Source organism: Gorilla gorilla, chromosome 10 (assembly GCF_029281585.2).
Source record: "Gorilla gorilla gorilla isolate KB3781 chromosome 10, NHGRI_mGorGor1-v2.1_pri, whole genome shotgun sequence".
Classification (NCBI taxonomy): domain Eukaryota; kingdom Metazoa; phylum Chordata; class Mammalia; order Primates; family Hominidae; genus Gorilla; species Gorilla gorilla.
The window spans coordinates 55,336,282-55,353,165 of NC_073234.2; the positions used below are offsets into that span (position 1 = coordinate 55,336,282).

The window sequence follows — 16,884 nt, forward strand, 5'->3', positions numbered from 1 at the left end:
TTACCAACTGAACTAACAGAAGTAAACCAAAATACATATGATCTTGCAGTGCAGGAAACAAGCCTCCTAGTTAGTGTGATTTATTTTGAACAATGTCAATAGGCCCTTTGTGAGGCAAGCAAGGGGGAAAATTAAAAGGCAGTTATCATATGCACTGTGGACAAGTCATAAGCAATGCAGCCACCAACGTTGTAAAAGAAAGCTGTTTCAGTCAGCACATCTACTTTTCCCTCTTAGTATAAAATTGGAAGGAAAGAACATACCTGAAGTGGGTGCCAGTGGCTAAATGGTAATTTATGGTTAACAAGAGCTGATGGCCCCAGGCCACCTAGTCAGCCCCTACTTGAGATAGCTACCTGTTTTCTAGATGATAGCTGGAAAAGAAATGTTAAGTGTATTATTGATATTAAATAGCTTGACTTCTTGTGTATACCTTTTGTTACAAGATAGTTTAAGTTTGCATAAGGTAGCAGAAAATGTTGATTAGAATTTTAACTCATATGTTGTAAACATAGCAGGTTTGACATACTTCACCCAGTTTCTGTATTGTGGCCTTTTATATTTTACTTGTAGTAGTAGCTTAACAAGGTAAGATGAAATCAGCATTTGGGAAAATTGTGTAAAAAAATTGTGTATTATTTGAAATACAGCTTTTCTACGTATTTCAACCCTTGCCAATGTGCTGGTATCGATGCTGGTTTACAGCCTTTTTAATAAAAATTAATACAAGGTAACCAAGTCCTTTTATGTCTTTGTACAGGAAACTCTTTATACAGTGAAACAGGAGGAAAGAAAAATGCAGCAATAAAGATAAATAAGGTTTGTTGAAACCAAGAAAAATCTTTTTCTTAGATGATAACACTTTAGGGTTATTTAGTCCATAAATAACCAGTGCTTCAGGTGTATCAAAATATTTAAGTATAACTATTATTTACCTGTTATTTATTTGCTGTTTCACTAACTACTTTTTACTTTTCTAGCCTCAGAGATCAAATTGGAGTACAAATCAGTGCTTCAGAAATTTTTTCTCCAATATGTTTTCTTCTGTTAGCCACTCTGGAGAATCTTCCTTTACCTATAGAGCTTATTGGTTAGTATTTTCTACTTTTAATTTATGCTGTTTATACTTGATGTTTAATAATTATTAACTTTTGCTAGAAATTTAAACTCTGGGCCCAATAAAAACTGAAAGGCCCAGCTGGTTGTTCTGCTTTAGTTTTTTTTTTGGTGGGGGAAGGTAAACTAGCTCTAGCAAAGAGAAAACCTGTTAATTTTGGGAGCTTCTCTATTGTGCAATGATTGCCTATGCCAGTGTGCTTTGTTTTCATTAATAAGTTGTTCTATATAAGCTGTTTATATGATAGAGAAGTAGTTTATTTATTAGCTTGTGGGGATATTACCTAAAGAAGAACCCTTTTACAGCTGATCCATTCATCTTTGAATCCTAGTGACTGGCATGTAGATACTAAGTTGATATTTATGGAATTTGAAGATTAAATTGAGGCTTTAAAATCACGTACAGTTAGTTGAGCCAGCAGCACAGAATAAGATTGTGTGATTTAATTTTAGAACTTGGCAAGGTACCAAGAAAAAAATTATGTCTAAGTAGGCTTTTGAAAAGCTGAACTATACCCATTTTTGGTTGCAGTCATCTTACCCTACTTTATTTTCTTATTTTGTCTTAGGCTTAGTTTCAAGTAGGAAACTATTGCACCTAGAATTTCTTCCTTTCAATAATGAGGATATTACTCTGACTTGACTTTATTTAAAAAATTCTGTCACAAGATAGAAATTCAAGGGTTATTTTTAACAATCATATAAATACAACTCTGATTTGCAATATAAAAATTGTACTTATTTTAGGAATGAGTTTATTTTGAAAGTGTTTAAATAGAAAAGAGCTCACATTCTTGTAAGTGTGATTCATAATGCCAGGTACAAAAACGACTGCTATTCTTTGTACGACCTAATTGTTTTTTTGAACCTAAAATTGTGAGATTCTGATGAAGGTCTAAAATTTATCTTTTAGTACAGAATTTATAGAAGCCAGTGAAATCAGTGCATTGATTAGGCAGAAGAGACATGAACTGGAATTGTCATGGTTTCCTGATACATTACCTGGAATTGGAAGGTAAAAATAAAAAACCATTTACTCAGGTGTTTACATGCTAACATGAACAAGATAGCATTAGTACTTAAGTACAAGGGTACCTTATTCAATTGTTATTTTCCTAAGGAAGTTTTGTGCAAATTAAACTTTGGTGTTTCAAATGCCCAATAAAAATTGCTATATAAAGGACCCCTTAGAAAGTAAAGAATCCTTAATTTATCTGTTTAACAAGTATAGCTGTGTATATGCTAGATTTATTTAAAAGGGAGAGAACCTGAATATTAAGATTTATTGTTAGTAATACATCTGTCATCATTCCTTTACTCTTCTCCCGTTCCAGTCTTACCTGCGTGCTGTCAGCTGAATCACGCTTTTACCATATTCCTCTCCTCAAAAATGTTTTTCTAAATAACTATTTGATCAAGTGCCTACTCTACCCTGACACTCATGACTTTCTGTAATCTAGTTTTTTATTTCTTAGTTTATTCCTGAAGCTACTAAGATGGTGCTAGATATATAATATATACTTAAATCAAGCTCCTAAGTAAAGATTAGGGTCGCTGCCTGAGTTTTATATTAATTCCTATAACATATTATGACTTTATTTTATATGTCACTATAATATAGTTCTGTATAGGGCATTCACCCTCTAGGAATGATGGCAGAACATAATAGAAGTCAGATGAAGAAGTCCAGATGTATGTACTATGAAACCCTTCCTTATAGTTACGTATTTGTATACATGTACAAGTTACATTTTTTTTTCCATGCTTCTCCTACTCCAGAATCTCACCTTATACTGAATCAGATAGTCTTTTGTTAGGAGACCTAAATGAATAAGAAAAAGAAAGCCGAGAAGTGGTTTGGGTTTGAATGGAGAAAATTTGAAGGAGGGGGGTCTTAACAGGTCTCTAGGGACACTGAGAACTTTGAAGAGCCATCACCAGGTCGAGGAATTTTAGAATATAACATAGTGGTATAAATCAGTTCCTTGGTTGCCTGGAAAGGAGGGAGAAGGATACAAAGGAGTGTGAGGGCACTTTCTAGGGGGGCAGAAATGTTCTCTTTCTTGATTGGGGTGGTGGTTAACACAGACATATATGTATATATATGCACACACTTTGGTCAAAAGTTAGCAAATGTACGCTTAAAGTCTGTGCATTTTATGTTGAATTACACCTCAAAGTTGATTTTATTTTTTTAGAGTAGTGAAGAACATGATGAAAGCTGGAAAAATTCTTGACAAAATACTACATAAATTATTTCAAAGAGAAACATCTGTGTTAAGTTACTTTCATCTTTTCTTTGCCATGAATTTATCAGAAAAACATACTTTTAAAGGTTTTTTTTCTGAATTTTAGCCAATTGGTAGCTATCTTTAGACAAGGAGTAACCTTGAATTTACATTTTTAGTTATTTGGGCAAAAAACATTTAAGCACTGTATTTTAATATTGCTAACCTGATTTAGAGAATTAATACTTTTAAATTGGTGGTTTAATTTTTTAAACCATTTAAACAAAAATGTCTTTATTATGTTTTCAGAATTGGTTTTATACCCTGGAATGTTGAAACAGAAGTCCTTCCTCTCATTTCTTCTGTGTTGCCAAGAACTATTTTTCCAACAAGTACCATATCTTTCGAACATTTTGGTAAAGTTTGTGAAATCATTTTCTGTTTTAAAAATTATTATTATTAGTTTCTTCCAATTTCATAAAAATGTGTGTTTGATGACTTAGAAAAGCTGTAAAGTAAGGCATAGTAACTTGTAAATACGTCTATAAATATTTGGACAATGACTTAACTTTAGAATTGCTTCAACTAGAGTGTATGTATATATAGATAGATAGATACATAGTCTCTCCATATATCTATATACACACACAATGGAATATTATTCCACCACAAAAAGAAGGAAATCTTGTTTGTGCCAACATGGATGAACCTGGAGGACATTAGGCTAAGTGAATAAGGCAGGCACAGAAAGATAACCACATGATCTCACTTATATGTGGAATCTAAAAAAGTTGATCTCGTAGAACTAGATTGTAGATTAGGGGATGGGGTAGGTGTGGTGGGGTGAAGGTTGTTGGTCAGAGGATACAGTTTCAGCTGGATAGAATAAGTTCTAAAGATCAATTGTGAAACGTGATGACTATAATAATACAGTTGACCCTTGAACAACATAGGTTTTAACTGGGTGGCGACATTATACATGAATTTTAAAAAATAAATATATTGGAAAATGTTTGGAGATTTGCAACACTGAAAAAACAAAAATCGCATAACCTATAAATAGTGGAAAAAATTAAGAAAAAGGTATGTCATTAATGCATAAAATATATGTAGGTACTAGTCTATTTCATCATTTACTACCATAAAATATATACAAATCTATGATAACAAGTTAAAATTTATCAAAACATATACACACTCAAACCACATGGTTCCACCATTTGCAGTCATAAGAAATGTAAACAGCTGTAAAGATACAGTATTAAATCATAGCTGTGTAAAATTAAATGTAGTACATATTTACCAGTGTAACAATTTTTGTGTCCGCCACCTGTTGCTATTCTGGTGTACTCAAGTGTTGTGAATGTCTGGGAGGTTGAGGCTACAATGAGCCGTGATTGTACCACTGCACTCCAGCCTGTGCAACAGAACAACAGCCTGTCTCAAAAAAAAACAAAAACAAAACACAACGCAAAACTTGGTTTAATGTAATCAACTCCATGTGAGCATTTGTCTTTCTAATAGATTGCATATCACAGTAAAAAGTGATCTCTTGCAGTGCATGCGTATTTTTCGTAGTGTTTAGTGCAATACTGTAAACCTTGAGTAACACCTTTGGGACCCACATAAGTGCCATTAGTGATGTAGGAAGTGCTCCCAAGAAGCAAAGTTATTGCTTTATAAGAAGAAGTTTAATTCCTTGATAGGAACAGATTGAGATCTATAGCTGCAGTTGCCTGCCATTTCAGACAGATGATTCATCTTGTAACAAATGATGTAAACTTAGGGTATCAATAAATACAGTACAGCATTATAATGTATTTTCTCTTATGATTTTTGTAATAACCTTTTCTTTAGCTTCTTTTATTGTAAGAATACAGTATGTAACACATAACATAAAAAGTATGTTAATTCACTGTTATCAGTAAGGAGTCTGGTGAATAACAGTTAAGTTTTGGGGAATAAAAACTGTGCCAATTTTTGACTGTGTTGGGGGTTGGTGCTCCTAATCCCTGTGTTGTTAAAGGGTCAACTATATTGTATTTTTGAAAATTGCTAGAGAGTGGACGTAAAGTGTTCTCACTAAACAAATTATAACTATGTGAGGTAGTGCATATATTAAGTAGCTAGATTTGGTCATTCCACAATGTATATGTACTTCAAAACATCATGTTGTACATGGTAAACACAGTTTTATCTGTCAGTTTTAAAAATAAAAAATATTCCAACTAGAAACTCTGTTGTAGTTTTTGAAATTACAACTTGGAGGCTTTGAGGAACTGATTAGAAGTCTCCTTTCTGTTTCAGGCTTTCATATCCAAACCATAGATCTTTAGAAGTAACATCTGTTAATTAATTATTAATAAATAGTTTGAGTCTTTATTAATTCATGGATAACTTGACCATTTTCTCTCTCCTTTTGCTTAGATAATCCCAGATCATGGCCGGGCACAGTAGCTCACGCCTGTATTCCCAGCAGTTTGGGAGGCCGAGGCAGGCAGATCACTTGAACTCAGGAGTTTGAGACCAGCTTGGGCAACATGGCAAAACCCTGTCTCTATTAAAAATACAAAAATTAGCTGGGCATGGTAGTGCATGCCTGTAGTCCCAGCTACCCGGGAGGCTGAGGCGGGAGGATCACTTGAGCCTGGGAGGTTGAGGCTTCTGTGAGTGATGATTGCTCCAGTGATCACGCCATTGCACTCCAGCCTGGGTGACAGAGTGAGACCCTGTCTCCAAAAAAAAAAAAAAAAATTAAGCAAGTAGCAGTTACAAGACCAAAAGTTATTTTCCTTTTTTTCCTCTATAAAATTGCCCACTTGGACCAAATCTAGTTATAGCTTATTTCAGTGTCATTAAGAAAGTTGATGAATACGTCATATTACTCAGATGTTAGTAGCTATGCATTTATTAATAGTTTTATTTATAAGTATTTTGTTTCACTCTGTTGCAGACTATTTTATGCTAAAATTAGGTAAAGCCAAATTACTATTTCTTAAAACATATTTTTTACTTTTTTTTTTTTTTAAAAAAAATATTATTAGGTACTTCTTGCAAGGGATATGCATTAGCACATACTCAAGAAGGGGAAGAAAAGAAGCAAACTTCTGGTACATCAAATACCAGAGGATCAAGACGAAAACCTGCAATGACAACTCCTACAAGGAGGTCTACACGTAACACAAGAGCTGAAACAGCCAGTCAGTCTCAGAGATCCCCAATATCAGACAATTCTGGGTGTGATGCCCCAGGTAACAGTAATCCATCTTTAAGTGTTCCCTCTTCAGCTGAGTCAGAAAAGCAAACAAGACAGGCTCCAAAACGGAAGTCTGTAAGAAGAGGAAGAAAACCACCTTTACTGAAAAAGAAACTTCGGAGCTCTGTAGCTGCCCCTGAAAAATCATCTTCCAATGATTCAGTAGATGAAGAAACAGCAGAATCTGACACATCACCTGTGTTAGAAAAAGAGCACCAACCAGATGTAGACAGTAGTAACATTTGTACTGTGCAGACTCATGTAGAAAACCAGTCTGCTAATTGCTTGAAAAGTTGCAATGAGCAAATAGAAGAAAGTGAGAAGCATACTGCAAATTATGATACAGAGGAAAGAGTAGAATCTTCATCTTCTGAGTCTTGTGCTCAAGATCTTCCTGTGCTAGTTAGTGAGGAAGGGGAAGTTAAAAAACTCGAGAATACAGGTATAGAGGCTAATGTTTTGTGTTTGGAAAGTAAGATTTCTGAAAATATTCTTGAAAAAGGAGGTGATCCACTGGAAAAGCAAGACCAGATATCTGGACTTTCACAATCAGAGGTAAAGACAGATATATGTACAGTTCATCTTCCAAATGATTTTCCTACATGTTTAACATCTGAAAGCAAAGTGTACCAACCTGTATCTTGTCCCCTAAGTGAGTTATCTGAGAATGTAGAGTCAGTGGTTAATGAAGAAAAAATGACAGAGAGTTCCATAGTAGAAATTACTGAACATAAAGATTTTACACTAAAAACAGAGGAGCTTATAGAAAGCCCCAAGTTAGAATCTTCTGAGGGTGAAATTATACAGACAGTGGACAGACAATCTGTTAAGAGCCCAGAGGTTCAATTGCTTGGGCATGTTGAAACTGAAGATGTAGAAATAATTGCAACATGTGATACTTTTGGGAATGAAGATTTCAATAATATTCAAGACTCTGAAAATAACTTACTAAAAAATAATCTTCTGAACACCAAATTGGAAAAATCTTTAGAAGAAAAGAATGAATCGCTGACCGAACATCCTAGATCTACAGAGTTGCCTAAAACACACATTGAACAGATTCAGAAGCATTTTAGTGAGGACAACAATGAAATGATACCTATGGAGTGTGATTCATTTTGCAGTGACCAAAATGAATCTGAAGTTGAACCATCTGTAAATGCTGATCTTAAACAAATGAATGAAAATTCTGTGACACACCGTTCTGAAAATAATATGCCGTCTTCTGATCTTGCAGATGAAAAGGTTGAAACTGTTTCTCAACCATCTGAAAGCCCAAAAGATACCATAGATAAAGCCAAAAAGCCTCGTACTCGAAGATCTAGATTTCATTCTCCATCTACAACTTGGTCGCCCAACAAAGACACTCCACAAGAAAAGAAGCGGCCCCAGTCTCCATCTCCCAGAAGAGAAACTGGGAAAGAAAGCAGGAAGTCTCAATCACCATCTCCTAAGAATGAGTCAGCCAGAGGCCGGAAAAAATCCCGTTCTCAGTCCCCAAAAAAGGATATTGCAAGAGAAAGGAGGCAATCTCAGTCTCGGTCTCCAAAAAGGGATACTACTAGGGAAAGCAGAAGATCTGAATCACTGTCCCCAAGCAGAGAAACTTCGAGAGAGAACAAAAGATCTCAGCCAAGAGTGAAAGATTCTTCCCCAGGAGAAAAATCCAGGTCCCAGAGCAGAGAACGAGAAAGTGATAGAGATGTGCAGAGGAGAGAGAGAGAAAGGAGAACCAGAAAGTGGTCTAGGTCCAGATCTCATTCTAGGTCCCCCTCAAGATGTAGAACAAAAAGTAAGAGTTCATCGTTTGGTAGAATTGACAGAGATAGTTACTTTCCCCGGTGGAAGGGAAGATGGGTAAATGATGGTTGGAGATGTCCACGAGGAAATGATCGGTTCAGAAAGAATGACCCAGAGAAACAGAATGAAAATACAAGAAAAGAAAAAAATGACATCCATCTAGATGCTGATGATCCAAATTCTGCTGACAAACATAGAAATGACTGTCCCAATTGGATAACAGAAAAAATAAACTCTGGGCCTGATCCAAGAACCAGAAATCCAGAAAAGTTGAAAGAGTCTCATTGGGAAGAAAATAGAAATGAAAATTCAGGAAATTCTTGGAATAAAAACTTTGGTTCTGGTTGGGTATCTAACCGTGGTAGAGGCAGAGGCAACCGTGGCAGAGGCACTTACAGAAGTAGTTTTGCCTATAAAGATCAGAATGAAAATCGGTGGCAAAATCGAAAACCCCTCTCAGGGAATTCAAACAGTTCAGGGAGTGAATCTTTCAAGTTTGTGGAACAGCAATCCTATAAGCGAAAAAGTGAACAGGAGTTCTCATTTGATACACCAGCAGATAGATCTGGATGGACATCTGCATCCAGCTGGGCCGTGAGAAAGACTTTGCCAGCAGATGTACAAAACTACTACTCACGACGAGGCAGAAATTCTTCAGGTCCACAGTCTGGATGGATGAAACAAGAGGAGGAAACATCTGGACAGGGTAATGTATTCTTGTTGGTTTATTGATACTGCTTTATTTGAATTATAAATTTAATATGTTATTTGTATGAGTTGAAATGATCCTTATTTGTAGTTTTTATAATAAGCTGAACCTTAGTTTTTTACAAGTCACTTTGCATTATATAAATATATATACACGTATGTTTATCTACATAAGTATATTATTAATGCTACCTCTGCTCCAAACCTTGCCAAAGACTTAAATATTTCAGCATTGTTTGCTACAATAGAAGAGTTTGGGATATTCCTATGCAGGATTTAACCTCTAATTTGTTTATTTCAGATATGTACACTTCTAATTTTTTGATAATTGTTCTCATACAAATAAAATAAGCCATTGTTTTAATAGTAAAGATTTATATTTCCTTGTTTTTTTTCTTGTTAAGAACATTGCAAGAAAAAGGCTGTTGAAGATGTAAAAATTGAATAACCTTATAATTTAGTAGTTAAATTTTATGTGATTTTTTTTTTAACTAGTCAGTTTCTTGAGCTACTGATTGTTGATGTGTGTTTTGCATGAACTTATTCTTAAAAATATTTTCAGGTGAATGTTTGTTTTGTTTTTCGAGATGGAGTTTCTCTGTTGTTGCCCAGGCTGGAGTGCAATGGCATGATCTTTGCTCACTGCAACCTCCACCTCCTGGGTTCAAGCGATTCTCCAGCCTCCCGAATAGCTGGGATTACAGGCGCTCACCACCACGCCTGGCTAATTTTTGTATTTTTTTAGTAGAGACGGGGTTTCACCATGTTGGCCAGGCTGCTCTCGAACACCTGACCTCAGGTCATCTGCCCGCCTTGGCCTCCCATAGTGCTGGGATTACAGGCTTGAGCCACCGTGCCTCGCCAAATGTCTTCTTTCATTAGAAAGTCAGTCCACATTATTTAGAAATGACTGGATTAAATTAAGCAATTGGAGATTGGTATTGGTATACTGAGCCTATTAATTGCTATTTAATTTTACTGTAACCAGTGATTCTTTGTTTCTCTGTCTAAAGAGATTTATAACATGATTTTTTTCACAAGCTTTTTTTCTTTTGATAGATTCTAGCCTAAAAGACCAAACAAACCAGCAAGTTGATGGTTCTCAGCTACCTATAAATATGATGCAACCGCAAATGAATGTAATGCAGCAACAAATGAATGCACAACACCAGCCTATGAATATCTTCCCATATCCAGTGGGTGTTCATGCTCCTTTGATGAACATCCAACGCAATCCATTTAACATTCATCCTCAGCTACCCTTGCATCTCCACACAGGAGTGCCCCTCATGCAGGTAGCCACTCCTACCAGTGTATCTCAGGGACTACCACCACCACCACCCCCTCCCCCACCATCCCAGCAAGTCAACTACATTGCTTCACAACCAGATGGAAAGCAATTGCAGGTATGTTTTTAGCAACTCAAGTTTAATCAATATAGCCATTGTAAACATTTAGCTGTTCATGACAGATGTTAAAAAAAAGGCATCCTGGCATTCAAAAACAATTGTTTATTTGATTTCAGTTATGGTAAACCTTCATAATCCCTCTTTCACTATCCTTCTCAAAACCCCCCAACTCCCAAATTAGAAAATTAATTAAATACTTATTACCAAATCCAAGCTACATATATGCTGTTACTTATATCTGAACAGGATTTTTTTTTTTCATATTAAGTAAACCAAATTATAAGCCAAATTAGAATCGAGTGGTGGGTGCTTTACATTTTTCCCCTGTTTTGCACTGTTTAGGGGGTATATGGGGACGGTGGGAACTAGTGATTAAGTACTGTGATGAAGCTTTTATTGTCTTGTTCAGACAAACACTGGATAAAGGTGTTTATTCATTACCATCTGTGTTTCATTTTCATGAATTTATCATGCTAAAAAGAAAGGAGAAGTGCCTCTGTGAGACATAGAAAATTTGAATAATTTGCAAACAATTTGTTGCTTATAATTTTGTGACTGCCTTTTAAAAATTTTAGAATCCTAGGCCGGGTATGGTGGCTCACGCCTGTTATCCCAGCACCTTGTGAGGCCCAGGTGGGTGAATCACGAGGTCAGGATCAGCCTGGCCAACATGGTGAAACCCTGCCTCTACTAAAAATACAAAAATTAGCCGGGTGTGGTGGCAAGCGCCTGTAATCCCAGCTACTAAGGAGGTTGAGGCAGGAGAATTGCTTGAACCCAGGAAGCGGAGGTTGCAGTGAGCCGAGACTGCACCACTGCACTCCAGCCTGGGTGACAGAGCAAGACTCTGTCTAGAAAAAAAAAAAAAAATACAAAAATTAGCCAGGTGCGGTGATGCATGCCTGTAATCCCAGCCACTCGGAGGCTGAGGCTCAAGAATCACTTGAACCTGGTAGTCGGAGATTGCAGTGAGCCAAGATCGCGCCACTGCACTCCAGCCTGGGAGACAGAGTGAGACTTTGTCTCTAAATAAATAATTAATTAATTAAAATAAAATAAAATAAATAGAATCCTGACAGTAAGATAGAGTTGAAGGAATAGGGAAATTGGATTTTAGTATTTGGGATCTTAATCTTTTTCTCCTGTCAACTTACTGCAAGCCTTTTTTCTCCTGTCAACTTACTACAAGCCATTTGACTTTACTGCCTTATTTTTTCCAGGCTTTAAAGTGAGGGCACTTTAATATTCGTTAATATTCCTAAAGATCCTTGCAGGAAAGATATAATTCTTTAAATGCTATTCTCCTCCTTGTGTTTAGTGTTGCTGTCAAAATGTTACAATACATACATATAATTTAAAAGTCATCTTGACATATCTAAATAAGGCCCCGTTTAAGAATGTTACTCATTTTTCTTTAAAGGGCCTTTTAGATATAATTACCTGAAATACGCATTTTTCTTTAGTACTAAGGTTGGTTTGCTTTGTGTTTTTTAATGTTATTTCTAATGCATCACTAGAAGACTTCTATCGAGTACAAGTAATTCATTAACTGATGATAACTCTTTAAAACAGGGTATTCCTAGTTCTTCTCATGTAAGTAATAACATGAGTACACCAGTTTTGCCTGCTCCGACAGCAGCCCCAGGAAATACGGGAATGGTTCAGGGACCAAGTTCTGGTAATACTTCGTCATCAAGTCACAGCAAAGCCTCTAATGCTGCTGTAAAATTGGCAGAAAGCAAAGTAAGTGTTGCAGTGGAAGCCAGCGCAGATAGCTCGAAGACAGACAAGGCAAGTTCAAGGTTGAGAGCAACCTTCATAATTCTGTATATGATAAAGGAGAAAAAATATCAGCTTTTTATTGTATGAGTGGTGAAGGGAATTTCTTATTGGCCGTCTAAATGCCATTATTATTTGAAGGATTCTCTCTAGATGTGTTGATGTCCAGTAAATTACTGGTAATATTTTATAATTGTTTTTAGAAATGTTTGATATGTTTTAGTAAATAAACTGTTTTGTATTTGTCACGTTAATAGTTGGAGAGTCTCTTATTGTAAATATGAAGTATTTTCAATTTCTTGTTTGGAATTTTGTGAGAGCAGTATGACTGGCAAATAATAAATTATACATTTTCTTCTCATCAGAAATTGCAAATTCAAGAAAAAGCAGCACAAGAGGTAAAATTGGCCATCAAGCCATTTTACCAAAATAAAGATATCACCAAGGAAGAATATAAAGAAATTGTACGGAAAGCAGTAGATAAAGTAAGTTATGGCTTTAGTGGAGTATGTGCACGTTGTTTTGAACCACCTCTGTTTTAATAAATGAATGCTGAAGTTTAATTAAAATAATAAAAGCTAGCTCCTACTAATTCCTGTCTACTTTTTTGCCTTTTGATTAGTTTGTGTGAGATAATGAAACATGAAAATAAGTCTGGTTATCTCTTTGGGGTTGTTTTTCACAAAGCTTTCTATTTTGGCTTTAATCCCTTTAAGCATGAAAAAAGTTTACCCCCCACCCCTTTTTTCTTAGGTTTGTCATAGTAAGAGTGGAGAAGTAAATTCTACTAAAGTGGCAAATCTGGTTAAAGCCTATGTAGACAAATACAAATATTCACGGAAGGGGAGCCAAAAGAAAACTCTGGAAGAACCTGTGTCTACTGAAAAAAACATAGGCTGAAATGGGGAACGCTGTCAAGGACATTATCAGGATATCTGCAAAGTGCAATTTCAACATGTACCATTAACTGAAAATCATACATAACTGTGATTGAAATTTGGTTTTGATAAAATTATTTTTTTAACATAGGATATAATGTTTTGTTCTAAATAAATATAGGTCTGCACTGCAACTTCTGTATCCTTCCTTCCCCTCCACCCTCCCCCACAAAATTCAAGGGAAAGTAAAGGGTTTAAAGGAATGTGCATCTTTACTAGGACTGTGTTATAGTGTGGATACTGGAAAATGTATAGCTTTTTGATTAGGGCAATGGAATGCATAAATTAGAAACTTCTAAGTGCACTGGTTTTCAAAGAGATATATATAATGCATTTATTCTGTCAGGTTAAAATATAAAGTATGATCTTTATGGTTTTTTCCCTCTAATTATAGAAAGTTAAATAATGTATTACCATGAAAAATGTTTCTAATATTAAATAGAACATATCAGTTGCAAAGTTCCTAATGTGTATTTTTAAAGCACATATCTGAATAAATTGCCTAGATAGAAAAAAAATTATCACATGAGTAAAATTTAGTGTTCAAAACATTGAGACACTCTTCACCTATTGTATGACCAAATAAAGGTTATGCTGCTTGTTTTTCTTTTGTGCCTTTGTTTACCCCTAATTGAGATAAGCAGTTTGACTTACTAGATTACAACTTTGGCAGTTCAAAGTCTTTGTTGAAGACTTTGAGGAAAAAGATTTGGAAAAATTGTTGACTTTCGGCCGGGCATGATGGCTCACGCCTGTAATCCCAGCACTTTGGGAGGCCGAGGTGGCGGATCACCTGAGGTCAGGAGTTCGAGACCAGCCTGGCCAACATGGTGAAATCCTGTCTCTACTAAAAATACAAAAATTAATCAGGCGTGGTGGTGGGCGCCTGTAATCCCAGCTATGCGGGAGGCAGAGTCAGGAGAATCAGTTGAACCCGGGAGGCGGGGGTTGCAGTGAGCCGAGACCATGCCATTGCACTCCAGCCTGGGCAACAGGAGCAAATCTCCGTCTCAAAAAAAAAGAAAAAAAAAGTGTTGACTTTGTAGAAATTATGTTCTTTCATAGTATCTTCTTCTACCCGTTGCAGACGATAAATTATTTGTGCCAATTCGAGAATTGCTGTTAGGCTGTTATCCTCCCTTCCTTGGGGCTAAGAATTATAAGACTCATGGCACTGGCGTAAAGTTGTTGTTTATCTAATCACTGATGAAATTATTTTCACACTTGAAAATCCCCAAATGCTTTACAATGAATGAAGTGTTAATTTGGTGACCAGGTGGTAGCCATTAGCCATGTTGCAAAATTCTAGACAGTAAAACCTGTGTTTTAGAAACGGAGGGGAAATTTAAATAATGGAGTCCTGGTTAGCCTTTCAGGGATTAGGGATTTGGGTGTTTTTTTTTTCTCTCTTTTTAATACTAGAATATCTCAGTTTTTATAAAAGGTAAGTTTAAAATGTTTATTGTGCCATTATTTTAACTGGCATCTTGAAAGAACAGTGGGTTTTCTCCATGATAAACTGATTCCAGTAAGAATTTTCAGTACATACCAAGTACCTGGAAAGTTCTTTAGATAAGTTAATAGATCCAAGGAGATACATGCCTCAGTGAGATAAACTGACCTTTTTACTAGCTAAACTATTTAGCCAGAGCAATACTCTGTAGAACTGTGCTTTTCTAAAGTAAAGATTATCTGTTTCTCAATTTTATGTGCATAATACTTTTCCTGGTGCTAGCTTTGATAGGCAAAATATTTTGAAATGTTGGCCCCATAATGATTGTGCTAGTTCATAAGCTTTGTTGTTATGAGTGTAATCATAAAAATATTTCCAAGCAGTTTTTGACCTTTATTCTACATTTCTGGGCATTTGTAATATGGTATTCTACTGGTATATATTTTTAAAGTTTGCGTTTAGATTATGGTAAAGAAATTTCAAGCATATTTCTTCTAATAAAGTATTAAGACAGTGTTTCAGAATATCAAGGCACACCTCCTTAGTTGTTTTAGATTAGAACTCTAGAAACAATTTTGTGAACGTTCAAAGTATTTTGAGTTAAGCCTAAGCTGATTAATCACACAATACGTACTTTTCCTGCATTTTCTTTCAGTGACATTTGAGAATTGGGTGGCATTTTAAAATGTGTTTTATACCATTTAGCTTTTGCAAACAAGTTCTAAAGTTTTGGAGAAAAAGTGATGTCAAGAGTTGAAGTCTCATATATCTTTAGTAGCACTCCCATGAATTATTTCCGTGACAGTAACAAGTGTGTGTTCCATATCTGATTTGGGGCACTGGTTAGACTGCATTAATAGCTACTTGATTAGAATTCAAACTTTTAAAATTTTGAAATGTTTCAGAATGTATTAGAAAATGCATGCTTTATGTTGAAAAAATACATTGCTTTAATATTCCTCATTCTTGAGTTCTTTAAGAAATTTATGTTAATTTTGCATGGGCACAAACTTAATCAGAAACATTTTGTGGAGTTACATTTCCTCTTATTATTTATCAAGGTTCAGTATTGATCTTTGAAACCTTGGTCCCTTTAACTTACTAGTCACATTGACCAATGTTTTATAGAAATGCCTAGAATTTTGAGACTAATAGTAGTTATCCATTAACATTCCAAAAGTTTTGTGCTTTTTAAAATTTGTTTTGGTAATTATCACATTTTTTTCTCTTACCTTCCTTTAAATGGCCACAGTGTGTACTGCTGGAATGTTCCATCCAAAAGATGTAGCTTCAGAAGCACAGTGATTGCCCCAGGGTCCATGAGATATTGTTTGTATTATGAAGTTGGAGTGCTGTCTACTGAAATTATACTCTTAAATAAATATGTATGTAGTGTGTAATATTTTCTAATAAATTCTTTTGATAAACTAATGTCTTTAACATTTTATTATTAAGGTTCCAGGGGAATGGTGACTTTTCAATTATAATCCCTTACAAACGTGTTGAAGTGTTACTTGGATTTGTACCAGTCATTCGCATCATGGTTACGTAATACCCAAGCTCTAAAGCAAGCTTAGAGTTAGCTATAAGCATATATTTTAATGGCATTTTCCCCTGATTACATAATTATTGTAAGAAATTAGAAAAACTTTAGTAAATGTGTAAAAGAAGAGACTGAAAAAGGAGAAAAATCACCTGTAATCCTACCAAAGGTAATAACTAATGCCAAGCAAACTGCACATAATATGTTGTAACCTTTCATTTTCACTTGACGTGCTGAGAATTTTCCATTTTAGTAAAAATTACAGCATGATTTATACTGGCTGTATAGTATTCTTTTTTTTTCTTTTTTTGAGATGGAGTCTCACTCTGTTGCCCAGGCTGGAATGCAGTGGCGCCATCTCAGCTCACTGCACCCTCCACCTTCTGGGTTCAAGCAATTCTCCTGCCTCGGCCTCTTGAGTAGCTGGGATTACAGGCACCTGACACCACGCCTGGCTAATTTTTGTATTTTTAGTAGAGACGGGGTTTCACCATGTTGGTCTCGAATTCCTGACCTCAAGTGATCTGCCTGCCCAGCCTCCCAAAGTGCTTGATTTACAGGTGTGAGCCACCACACCTGGCCCAGTGGCTGTATAGTAGTCTATAACGTGACTGTACCAGTAAAAGAATCCTCCACTGTTGGATATTAAGTTGC

At 35.7% G+C, this 16,884-nt stretch overlaps 1 protein-coding gene across 7 annotated transcripts in view; it reads left to right on the plus strand.

The window, feature by feature from the left end:
• Positions 1 to 16,118, plus strand: part of SCAF11 (SR-related CTD associated factor 11) — a 77,913-nt gene extending 61,795 nt beyond the window's left edge. For 3 of the 7 annotated variants that reach the window (XM_055357385.2, XM_055357384.2, XM_019039049.4), the window contains 9 exons: positions 761 to 819; positions 981 to 1,090; positions 2,030 to 2,131; positions 3,654 to 3,760; positions 6,389 to 9,106; positions 10,168 to 10,514; positions 12,090 to 12,308; positions 12,662 to 12,781; positions 13,050 to 16,118. In XM_055357385.2, the coding sequence (XP_055213360.1) occupies positions 761 to 819; positions 981 to 1,090; positions 2,030 to 2,131; positions 3,654 to 3,760; positions 6,389 to 9,106; positions 10,168 to 10,514; positions 12,090 to 12,308; positions 12,662 to 12,781; positions 13,050 to 13,196 (3,929 nt within the window). In that variant the 3' untranslated portion in view covers positions 13,197 to 16,118. The remainder of the gene's footprint in view (positions 1 to 760; positions 820 to 980; positions 1,091 to 2,029; positions 2,132 to 3,653; positions 3,761 to 6,388; positions 9,107 to 10,167; positions 10,515 to 12,089; positions 12,309 to 12,661; positions 12,782 to 13,049) is intronic. The other 4 variants (XM_063694045.1, XM_063694046.1, XM_031000620.3 and 1 more) reach the window with 3 other exon arrangements.
• The last annotated feature ends 766 nt before the right edge of the window (positions 16,119 to 16,884 follow it).